At 33.1% G+C, this 12735-nt stretch overlaps 1 protein-coding gene across 3 annotated transcripts in view; it reads right to left on the reverse strand.

Annotated features, from left to right (window-relative positions):
* Positions 1 to 3847: 3847 nt before the first annotated feature.
* The window catches only part of TRIQK (triple QxxK/R motif containing), a 98280-nt gene continuing 89392 nt past the window's right edge, over positions 3848 to 12735 (reverse strand). For all 3 annotated transcript variants that reach the window (XM_004283218.4, XM_033411703.2, XM_033411701.2), the window contains one exon: positions 3848 to 11690. In XM_004283218.4, coding sequence (XP_004283266.1) covers positions 11577 to 11690 — 114 coding nt within the window. In that variant the 3' untranslated portion in view covers positions 3848 to 11576. The remainder of the gene's footprint in view (positions 11691 to 12735) is intronic.

Raw genomic sequence — 12735 nt, forward strand, 5'->3', positions numbered from 1 at the left:
AACAAAAACAAACAAACAAAAACAACCAAAAACCACAAACCAGAAGAATATGCTTACACAATTTTTAACTGAATTAAAAATCCTCAAATGAGCATTTGAAAATTAGATATAGATACGTAGAGACACAGATATAGATACAGATATAAACTAGAAACAGAAAGTTTAAAACTAAGGGCACAATGGGAAAAAAAAAGGGGAGTGATGGAGTAAGAGTTGATTGATCTCAGCAAAGAAACTGTAGAAAAAAACTAGCCCATCTCAGAAATAAAGAATAAATTGAGAGGTACCCAAGGTATAATAGATTCTAGTGAAATTTACTAAGGAACTTTGAAGGAAAGCAGGATAAAAGGATAAAATGAGATAAAGTAGTAAGTAAAAGGGTCAAAGAGAAAATGGTTGAAATTGACGACATGAAAAAAAAATTCAAAATACATATAATTGAAGTCTCTGAAGAAGGAAAACAAAACGTGCTATAACTGATATGTAAAAGTATAATCAAAGAAAACTTTTCAAAAGTAAGAAAAACCTTTTTTTACATATTCAAAGGGCCCACTGTGTGCCTAGAAAACTCAAAAATAATCAACTTAGAGACATGTTCTAGAAAAACAATTAGAATTCAGGGTATACCGGCAATAACATCGAGTTGCTTATGCATAGAGGGGGTCTAGGAAAGACTGGCATCAAGCTTTTCAAAGGCAACACACAAACAAAAAAAATTGCAGGCCAAGTATTCTGTAATCACCCAACTGTCCCTCAGGTGTCAAGGCAATAGAAAAACTATTTTAAAGGTTCGTGAATCAAGAGAATAGTTTACACATGAGCTCTTCCTTGGTTGGATGACCTTCATTCAACTAGGAGATAACCTGGAAAATTTTGGCAAAATAAATGATGATAAGCATTTTATATATTTTAAATTTTTGAGTTAAATTTAAGTTTAATTTTTGAGTATTTTAAGAGTTAAATACCTAAAAGAAGGGTAGTGGCATGAGTAGAAGAATATACTCTAGAAAAGTAGAAAGAAAACAACTAGAAATAGAAGAAGGAAAAGACAAAGGAGAAAGCAGACTAAGATTATTGACTGTTTTATAGGTAATAGACGAAAGTCAAGGATATCATGTAAGACTGACAGTCTACTGAATAAAAGGTTATTTAAGAAAAGGTATATTAAGTGCACAAAAAAGGCATAAATATAAGTGAAATCTCTAAATAAAAATACCAATGTTCAAAAATACCAAAATAATTTTTTAGAAGCAAAGCCACATCAAATACAGAAACATAGTATATATAACTAAATATATTTGGTGACTGTAAAATAAAATTATATGCAGAGTTGATATCAATATATCAGCCACATTGGAAAATGTGAATGGGCTTAATTCATCTATTAAAAAAAAATCCAAATTGGCTCATAAAGCAAATCTGAACTCTGTGATTCTATGTAAGGGACACACCAAACATACAGTGTTTCAAACTGTTGAAATCATAGGTATGGGAAAAGACATATCAAAAAAGTGAAACTGGGCTTCCCTGGTGGTGCAGTGGTTGAGAGTCTGCCCGCCAATGCAGGGGACACGGGTTCGTGCCCCGGTCCAGGAAGATCCCACATGCCGCGGAGCGGCTGGGCCCGTGAGCCATGGCCGCTGAGCCTGTGCGTCCGGAGCCTGTGCTCCACAATGGGAGAGGCCACAACAGTGAGAGGCCTGTGTACCGCAAAAAAAAAAAAAAAAAAAGTGAAACTATAAGACAGCAGGAATTGTGATATTGATATTAAAAAGGTAGAATTCAGGCCTAAAAGCATCAAGGACTCTCTATAATGCTAAAATCCAAAACTTATAATCAAGATATAATAATGAATATCAATACACCAAATAACAAGATACCAGATAACAAAGCAGTCATGTTCAAAATGCAAAACCCACAGAAGATATGAGAAAAAAAAATACTAATAAAAGACTTTAACACACCAATCTCAGTAAAAGGCAAGTCAAATGAATGAAAAATTAGAAAGTAAGAGATGAGTAGATCTCTGCACTTGCTCTCAGAATCATAACATTTATATAGAGGCCTTAACAGTCACGTACACAGTCCAAATGATTTCCACAATACATTGCCCTCCAAAGGCTGTGTCCTTGAAAATGGTTCCCACTGTGGAAACAGTGGGAAGAATATACATCCCAGGGAAGGGGCAAGGAACCTCCCATTGCCCTGGTCCAACTCATGGGCCAACCAGTTGTCCATCCTCTTGATGACCTCCTCCAACAATAACTGGGGCAGGAGGAGGTTCTACTGGCATCTAGTTGCATACTAGCATCTAAGTCTGCTGCTAAGCATCCTCCAATGCACAGGACAGGGCCCCACAACAGAATTATCTAGCCTAAGATGTCAATAGTGCCAATGTTGAGAAACCCTGTTCTAGGGAATGAGGTGTAGTATCTATTCACTCAAGAATATTTACTGTGGCAAATGCCATGGGTCTAGAGGAGTGCTTGACATTTGAGATACAGCAATGAAACCCAGAGTTCCTTCCTGAAGGACCTCAGAGTCCAGTGGAAGAATTATATAAATGAATAATTGTCATGGAATAAATTCTAGCCTTGGGTTGGAGGTGTTGGTGGCTGGAGCGGGGGAAGTCCAGGAAAATCTGGGAACAGATGGGTCTTAAAGGATAGATATGTAGGCATTTTCCCGATTAAATATAAGGAAATGGTTTTAGGCAAAGGAAAGAAAGGTGACAATAAGTACAAAGGGACATTAACAAACAAACTTCTCACTCCACTTTACCACATACACTCTGTGTTTCAGCCACTCTTGGCTGCAACAGGCCTAGCACTCAAGTACTAGTATGTATTTGTACTCTTGTATTGGTTTTCTCTCACTTCAGAATACCCTTTTCACGCTTTTTTTCTGTTTGATGAAACCATCACCATCTCTCAAGATCATATGTCATGAGAGCAAGGGTATTGTTTTTGTTTTTTAATGTTTATGGATATGTTGCAAGCACAAAAACAGTTCTGGCATGTAGTACATGTTCAATTAAGTTATTTTTGAATGAACAAATGTATAAACCCAAATACTGTTACTGAGTCTAAGCTCGTACCACTCGCCACGTGACAGGCCAATAATCGAGCGACGAGTTGTTGGGACAAGGAATAATGACTTTATTTGGAAAGCCGGCAAACTAAAAAGATGGTGGGCATGCCCCAAAGAACCACATTGCCTGAGTTAGAATTCAGGCTTCTTTTATACTAAAAGCAGAGGGAGTAAAGTCAAGCATTTTCTGATTCCCATCAGCCTCCAGAAGGGATGTGTTAATTTCTTCCTCCCTGCAGTCATTCACAGGTGGGCCTGGTCAGGATGTTTCCTGTGAGCTAAAAAAAGGTATTTTAGCTTAATGCTCATTACCTGGGAGTCAGGGTTCCCAGAGATGGGCCGTTATGTATAATTTAAGCTCATAGGCAACATGCCTTGAGTTATTAGCTTGTAATAGGATACAAAAGTTCTTCCCTATTACATTATCAGTTCTTTTCTGAAGCATTCCTCAATTTCTCACTGTAAAACATACAAAAAAACCCAGAACTGCCTTTTCCCATACTTCTTACATTGCATATAGATGGGTAAATGTAAAAGATGACTTATTATAACACCTAATAGGTGCTTAATGTTTATTAACTGAATGAAAAATGAAGAACATAATGGGAAAAAAAAAAAACCCAAAACAGATAGATCTGCCAGGTGTCTGGACCCATGATGTAGCTCAGTAAAACATTTCCCTTCTAGTCTTGCCTGAAGAGCAGAGACTGAAGAATTCTCTCTATATAGAGAAGTAAAAATCACTTATAACTTAATATCCAAAGATAAATACTCTTTAATTTTTGCTAAATATTCTTCCAACAGACTCATATAAACACACACATATACAATACACAGACATGTATATACATTCGAACAAGAGAACTGCATTACATGTAATCCTTTATGACTGCTTTTTCACCTCTCTCCATGTCAGTTAAGTATAAATATGTTATTTTTATAAATACATCACATTTTATTTTATAGATGTAACATGACTCATTTAAAAAGACTCCTACATTGGGCATTTACATTGCTTTCATTTTGTTTGCTTGCTTGTTTGTTTTGATGTTACGAAGAATGCTGTGGTTAACTTTGTGTATTTACACACTATAGGCATTATTATCTTGAGATAAATTTCTAAAGTATATATGAAATTTAAGACTTTTAAAGTACACTGCAAAAGTCCCTTCCATAAAGTGTGTAAGATTACCATTCCCCTAAGCAGTATATGAAAGAGACTGTTTTCTCACATCTTTAATTAACACTGGGTACCGGGTTATGTGTTAGATTTTAATTTAATGTGTTATAAACCAACAGTATTTCCTTTATGGTTTCTGACTCATGAATCAATGCCTAGAAATAATTTCCCTACTATAATTTTCTTAAAATGTCTACAATTTCTTCTAATACTTTTTATGGTTTCATTTATTTTCATACAGAAATCAAATTCCATCAGAAATTAATCTTGTTTTACGTCATGGTAGGCATCTTTTAATTTCAAAATGGACACTCAGTTGTTTTAATACATTTAATAAATAACCTATCTTTCCATCTTCATGACTTACAGGATACATTAAATGAATATCTACATTTGAATATATTTCTGGACATTGTGCTTTTTCTATTTGTTTGTCTACTTTTCCTTGACAATGATATTATTTTATGTATTATAACTTTATAATACACTTTAATATCTGATAAAGGTTCTCTTTTCTATTTCCAGATCAGAAGAAAATTTATATTTGTACAATACTGAATGATCTCATTCAGGGAAATAGTTGGTCCCTTTTTATTAAAGTTTTATTACGTTCCCCTGTAAAGTTCTTTTTCCAATGAAGACTCTTCATATTTCTTGCTGATTTTTTTCTAGATAATTCTGTAGTTTTGATTGCAATTGTAAAAATATTTTCATGTTATGATATTTAGCTAATTATTAGGTAGATAGTGATTTTCACAGATATTTTTCTAAAAGAGCATGTTATATAAAACTTAGTATTTTCTTAGTTTTCTAGTCGATCATATAATATGAAAATATTATACTTTTTCCCATATTTACTACTTATTCCTGTTGTTTTTAAAATCTGATTGGACTGGCTGTCACTTTCAGAATAACTTAAAATAGTGTAAAAACATAAAACTTTCATGATTTTAATAACGTAAAGCATGATAATGGAATTCTCCTTTCAGTACAGAAAAGAACAAAGATTACAAAGGATTGAGCCACACCACATAGGTAAAATCTATGCCTTTATAATGATAATAAAAGAAACAACAGGAACAACAATGACACATCTTTATTGGCCACAGTTAGAGAGTGCTAAGCCATTACTCTGAAATTTGGATTTCAAGTATTTATGCTTCCTTCTTGTTATAAGCTGTGTAAGCTAACCAAATAGTTGATAAAATTGTTTTTAATAATTTCACTTAATATATGGTAAAGGAATGACGGAAAATCACCAGTTTGAAATGCCTAATGAGATAATGAACCGAGGAAACAATTATGGATGGATGCTAAAAGCTTTAGGTAAAATGTTGATGTAAAACCTTATTTTGGAGGGAATCAGGTTACTAGCGCATGAATCCACTATTAAATTTCAGCACCACCATAAGTGAGACAACCAGATATCATGTGTCTCACTATGAAATACTCTTGCCTTAAAAACAAACAAATGACAACAACAAAACTGTCTGGATCTAATCTAACTTAAAAGTTAACTCCTAGTTTACAGAAAATAGGAAAAATAGAGGAATAAAATGAATAACAAAATGAAAAAGCCAAATCTAGAATGTTGAACATCCAAAAGGACAAATAACTTGGTTTCTTCAACAATCAATGGCATGATAGAAAAAGGTTTGTTGCAGAATACAGTTGACTCCTGAACAACATGGGTTTGAACTGCATGGGTCCACTCATACGTGGATATCTTTCGATAGTAAATACTACAGTACTACTACATGATCATGGTTGGTTGCATCTGCGGATGTGGAGCAATGAGGGATATGGAGGGCTGACTGAGTTATAAGGAGATTAATTCCCACATTGTTCAAGGGTCAACTTTAAAAGAAATTTAAGAGACATACAACCAAATGCAGTACAGATCTTGATTCAAAACTTATCTTAAATAGGTATCTTGGAGGCAGTTAAGGACATCTGAATATTGACTTGGTATTAAGTGATAACAAGAAAAAATTAATTATATTAGCTGTAATAGTAGCTTCTTAGTAACTCAAAAAATAATACCTAACAAATAACAAACAAACAAATATGAAAGTTCCTTCAGGGATGCATACTGAGATATTTACAGGTAAAATGTCAGCATATTTGAATTTTGCTATAAAATACCTCAGGTTACAGAAAATGCACGGAGTATATAAAGCAGTGGCAAAATATTGGTAATTGTTGAAACTAGGTGATGGGTAGACTGAGGTTCATTGTACTATTCTCTAGTTTTGTGTAATGCCTGTGGTTAGTGACAGATTAAAAAGAAAGCAGGTAAGAAATAAGAGACAGTAGAAAATATAGGTAAGGATCAATGATGATTCTAAGTAAAACAGTAGATAGAGGCAGTTAATATAGTAAGCACAAAGTTAAGTATTACAAAGTACAAGTGAGGTTCAGACAAACAGAGAAGGAATGTTCGAGATTGCTGAGAATTTAGAATTGAGGTACATGGGTGAAGAGTAGGAAAAGTGAGCAAGAGAACTCAAATAAGATGCCTAGAAGGGCACTCACTATCTGCATCACAAATGTTTAGGAACTAGTGTCATAAATGGGTTTTTAATGTCTGGATTATTTCTCTTTGGTCCACCAACTTCTCCCACACCCTTGTTTTATGTAAAGCATACTGATAAGGGCTAAGACTATGACCTCCATCTCATGGTCATTATAGCAAGACTTATATTTGGCCATGTTTATCTATAAAATCTTCTTTTAAAAAACTGCAATTAAAGAGACTTTTAAAAATGTTTTTAACCTCACTTTATATATATGAGAACAACAACAAAAAAAAACCCTCTGAATTTTGTATTATCCTAGGATGTACAGAGAAGGCAATCCAATAAGACCTGCCTTGTCACATTCAATAGAGCAACTGCAGAAGCAATTTGTTACAAGCAGATGGATAGTTGAACACTGAAAAGGATGATAAACTAGAACAAAATTAGATATTGAAATCAATTTCTTTCAGGCTCACCATGAAACTTCAGATTTACACAAACAATTGTATTTGAAGAAGTCAGAAAAAAATGCCATACTAAGATGGGTGCCCGTGAAAACAGAACTTTACACATGCTATAGCCTTTATAGCCATCATTTACTTGGTTGGTCCAAATATTTATAGTTCATTGTTATGACTGCCAAAACTGGCAACCACAAGGATTGTTGTCTCAATTAGGACAGTAAACAGATTGTCTCTTTTTTTAATGAAAAAATCTAAAATGTAATACTTCACAGTTTAACATGTTTATTCATCTAAACGAGCTAAAAAATAATGGTGCGACATCTGTTCGAGAGGCATTGGTACCTCAAATTTTGGCTGCCTCCCCACCATTTTGGTTGTTGTTTTAAAAAATGAAGAATAGGAGGGGGTACTGTCATCAAAAAATCTTCTGGCATGTAAAGTATCTTATTTTTCTTGAAATAAGGATCTCATGTCTGTTGCTAGGGATAAAAAAAAAATTGTCTAACAAAGAGGCACAATGCTGAATACGACAGCAGTTCAATTGTTTTAGATACATTTACTGACCCACTATAGATATTTCCACACTGATATAGTTCTTGAAGTGACTCTCCCAGTTCCCTCTATACTTACCTGTATAGCTAAAACCTATACAAAATAGTAAAGTGTTTCTGTAGGCACTGAATTCATCTGCTACAATTTTTACTGTAGGTTACACTGATTTTAGATATGGTGTCAGTGGAACAAAATCTAGCAAACATTCTATCCAGGCTGCATTGGAGCAATTCTAATAAAAGAAGGCAGTGCTGCTAAGGGAAAAGTGGTGAGAATCTCCCCAGAGAAGCCTCAGGTAAGTGTCTTCACCTAATTGTTGGTAAGAAAAAAATAAAAGTTTATCTTAGATAGTCTCTGACACAATAACCTTGTTATGGATGAAATACATTAAAATTTAAGTTTAATATCTAGAAGTTTATTTCTGAAGCTTATCTAAAGCATAAATTGATCTACTGAATTATCAATGACTATATAATTTAGATTCTGGAAAATATAACACTTTAGTTTTCACATAAATATAGCATTATAATGAAAATTTAGTTTTTTTTACAATGGGAGTGAAGATTTAGACTAAGTTAAATTTAAAACAATGAGTATGATTTTTAACAATACTAAGATGAAAATAGCATATTTGATTTCCTAGAAAAGAGCAACGTTTCTGTTGTGTAGCAAATTTAATGCTAGTTGTGTTGATCTTAAAGAGAACCAGGATTAAATATATATGTGTCCCAATACAACCAAAGACCATAAATGTTAAATGCTGAGTTGATCAATATTGTGATTTTTAAGTTTTATTTATTAAATGCAAATAATTTTTGATCATCTGTTACATGCAAGAACTGTGCCAGGCTCTGAGAGGACTGAAAGAGATTAACTTAAATTCTAACATGCATTTATTAAAAATGTGCAGACCACTACACTACTGCAATTACAGAAATGAATAAGAACATATTCTCAGGATTTTGTAATCCTTGGTTGGAGTGGGAGTACTTCACCTACATTTACAAAAAATTGAAAAAGATTGGAAAATCTTCAAGTATTTTGCCACCTTAAAACAACAACAAACCTCATTCTGGTAGTAAAATAGGATTTTAGCACATTTGTTTTAGAAGAAATTATAGATGAGGTTATATTTTTACAACATCGCCTCTCAAATGAATTTACATATTCTGTATTTTTCATGCAATATAAGAACCAGCAACCATTCAAGCTTCATTCAAAGTGTTCTATAGGCTGTACGTTAAGTCCAGCTGCGTTAGTTGAAATTTCTTCTGCAGAAAGAGTATGTTAACAGATAGATTCTAACATTCTGAAAAGTCATTAATTTTTTTTTTTTTTTTTTTTGCCTTCTGAATTACTCTGAGCAGTGAATTATTGGAGGGGAAAAACCCATGCCTAAAATTTGTATGGTGCCAGTCTCAGATTTATGCCAAATACCACTCACTATTTAAAAGTGTAGTCCCCTGAAACTGCAGACCGGATATCACCTCTCTGTCTTCAAAGATTCATACCAGACTTCAACTTGGGATTTCTCTACAGAGGATTGGCTGCTTCCCAGCTAATGTGAGTTTGAAAAATGTGCATTTCACGAAAACATTATTTTGTAAATATACATTGTCTCACTTTACCTGCTATTTATTAAAATCAGAGTTTAGCCTTTGGGACTTACCATAAGTTAATCAGTTAAGTTAGTTATGCTGTGTCTAGGCTAATATTCATTACTATCAGAAACAACATTTTTCCTCCAAAGAATACCTCAAGAGTAGAACAGGATAGTAAAGTTGTTTTTCTCCTTTTTTTCAGGGTAATGAATTTTCAAACATTTCCAAGAGTACAATCATCTATTTTAAATACTGTAAATTCTGTAATATCTCACTTGGATAGGTATTTAATAGACAATTATTACATATCCTTGCATTTAAATTACCACTGAAATTAGAAATAATCTTTATTTTATATGACTGTATTTAACACCAGATGGGAGGGGAAATAACTAAATGAAGATTGTTCACATAAATGTGATAGGAGTGGGGGAAAGCAGTATTTCTTGACATGTGGCATGTCACTCAGGAAAGTAAAAGACCCATCATATCCAAAATGCCAGCTTGGATATTCTCTTGCCACCCACTTCACAAACAGACATACCACATGGCATTAAATGCTGCAACCTTTCCTAAAAATGCCACTTGGATTTGTCCACTGTGGTGAATGTATAGGAACTCTTGGTCTGTCTCTTAAGTTTGTGATTTCAATGGGAAGAATCCAGGAAACAGCACTGGCTAAATTTTGCCCTCAGATGTTTGGCATAAATGATCTGTGAGGACACTGGAACTTTTGGCTGTTTTCACACTGATGAAATGAGTTATGCTACTTGAAAAAATTCTACAGAACATAATGCTACACAACCACATTCAACTATCTGCAAAAGTCTCAAAGACTATCTAGGATATTTATCAATACTTTCTTCTCTTGGAGAGTATGGAAACAATCTTAACATTTTATTTACTCTTTATAAATACAATGTATTTACTATGAAACACCTTATGCACATGTTGCAAGCTATTCATTTTCTATACATATTTATGTAAGGTAGTAACTAACAACTCTGCTGTGGACACATATTTTTCCATTTTCTAACCTTTATGTACTCATGTGTTATAAAATTATTTTAAAATTCCATTACCAGTAAAAAATACTGACTACATTAGTCATTATACTCCAACAAATGTAAAATACCTTGAAAAATCATATAAACAAAAAACTCCATATGTGAGTAATATAAGACATATATTTTCTTCTATTACTTTTCATGAAAGGGTTCTAATTGATTTAATTCCCAAGAGACAAAATACAATTTTGTAAAACAAGTTTGTATTGTTCAGATATAAGAGACAACCCAAGAAAATGACTCTGAGTAGGTAGGACTTCTGCTATTACCGTTGTGTGAAAAACACTGCACAATTAGACAACAGGTTGCTACATATCTCCTTAACAAGAGGGGAAAACTGATACTGCAAGCAGCCAGGACAACATAATTAAAATAGAATTCCAAGTTTATATTAATAGAGTAATAAGTTAATTAAAATCAAGATCAACTGAACTTTCTATTTACACCAGTTCAGACAGCCCAAGAGGAAAGCAACTCTATTTTAGAGACATATGTGACTCTTTGAGCTTCTGTCATCCAGGTGCCATTTCTGATGGAGCACATGTGCACTGAACAGTTGGCAAAGAAGGAAAAAGATTACTGTAGATGTATGTGCAGATTGTCTCTCTAATGATATAAACTACGTCTGGAAAGAAAGCAGGGTTTCTCTGTAAAATGAAAAATTTCCCATGAGTTTTCATTCCTTCTTAGGCTCTGAATGTGACTAGAGAATGTTTCTGTAAATGAGGATATATACTTTTACTTAGAATGTATATGGAACAAAAATAGATTTAGTAATCTGTAAGTGATGGAGTTATACACATAAATTGCCTAAGACATCTGAAGAATTTAGGATCTGTTTTTCACTTTATCTAAATGCACCATGAATAGGTTGCCTGTCAAAGTAGAAAGATTTATAAAAGTATCTGGTAGCACACATACTACATTACTAGGTAAGGTTCTTTTCTTGATATCCTATGCAACATTTTAAAAGATATTTCTGCAAACTGAAAATGCCAGCAGAAAAAATTCAAGACCTTGCTGTCTCAGTACTTCAGAAAGTATTGGTCCCTAGAGGTGCTTTTATAAAATTATATCCTTTTCATGCATTGATTGCTGCTCAACTAATCTTCATCTGGTTCCAGATCAGGGTCAACATCTGTGGACAATCTGAGATAAAAGAAAGCATAGAAAGCCAGTAGGAGGGCCAATATAGCTGCAAGTAGAAGGCCAACTTCCTGAGGAAGGAAAAAAAAAGTAGATTTGAAATTCATGAAATGAGGTTGGTTAACTTTATCAGTTTCACGAGATAAAAAAACACAGTCTAGAATTAATAATCACATTCTTTTTGTTTAACACTTTCTGTCATTAAGCAAAGAAACTTTTGTGCTTGACAATACCTAATATAATGGCAGGTACATCAGTGGGTATAATAATAGATGTGTATTATTATTTTTATTTAAATTTGTGTTTTTTTAATAGTAAAATTAACATTTATAATTTTAATATATTTTCATAGTTTGGATATCAAACTGTTGGATGTAAGCAATGTAGTTTGTGCCTACACAGTTTATCTTTCTCTATCTGAGAAAGAAATAACATTTGAGAAAGAAATAACATTATTTCTTGCTTCAATACATTTATTATTAGCTATAGCATTTGGACACAGATTCTTTTTTAAATTATCATTCCTTTTCTAATAGGAAGAAACTATTATAACCAGTTTCTACATTATGTCTCTGTAAACATCCTTATTAAATATTATTTTTTAAAACTCATTTTTAAATTCTAAATTCTATAGTTTACAATGTGGCAGAACAAAACTAAGTACTCTTGGCTCATAAAGCATGATATGATATAATTAACACAACTATGAAGGATGGTCCTGGATACTTCATTTGGTGATCTGATATGGATTATATTAATCAATTATGCTGAAATAATAGCCAAAAAATTAACATATATACAATGGCAAAAATCATATTATTTTTCAAAAAGTCTATAAACTTATATATATATACACACACACACACACACACACACACACATACCATGAAGGAATTGTCTCAATATTAACATATCATTTGGCTAAACAGAAAGAAGAATAAATAGTGCTAGTACAGTATCCTAAGGGGCTTAAATATTCCCTTGTAATTCTCACTTGCATATCACACCCCTTCCTGACATTATTTTATGGAGAAGCAATTTATTTGCACTTACACAAATGTAGTTTACATTTCAAAAGAATGCAAAATTAATAATTCAACATATGCCACCTAATAA

The sequence above is a fragment of the Orcinus orca genome, chromosome 17 (assembly GCF_937001465.1).
Source record: "Orcinus orca chromosome 17, mOrcOrc1.1, whole genome shotgun sequence".
NCBI lineage: Eukaryota > Metazoa > Chordata > Mammalia > Artiodactyla > Delphinidae > Orcinus > Orcinus orca.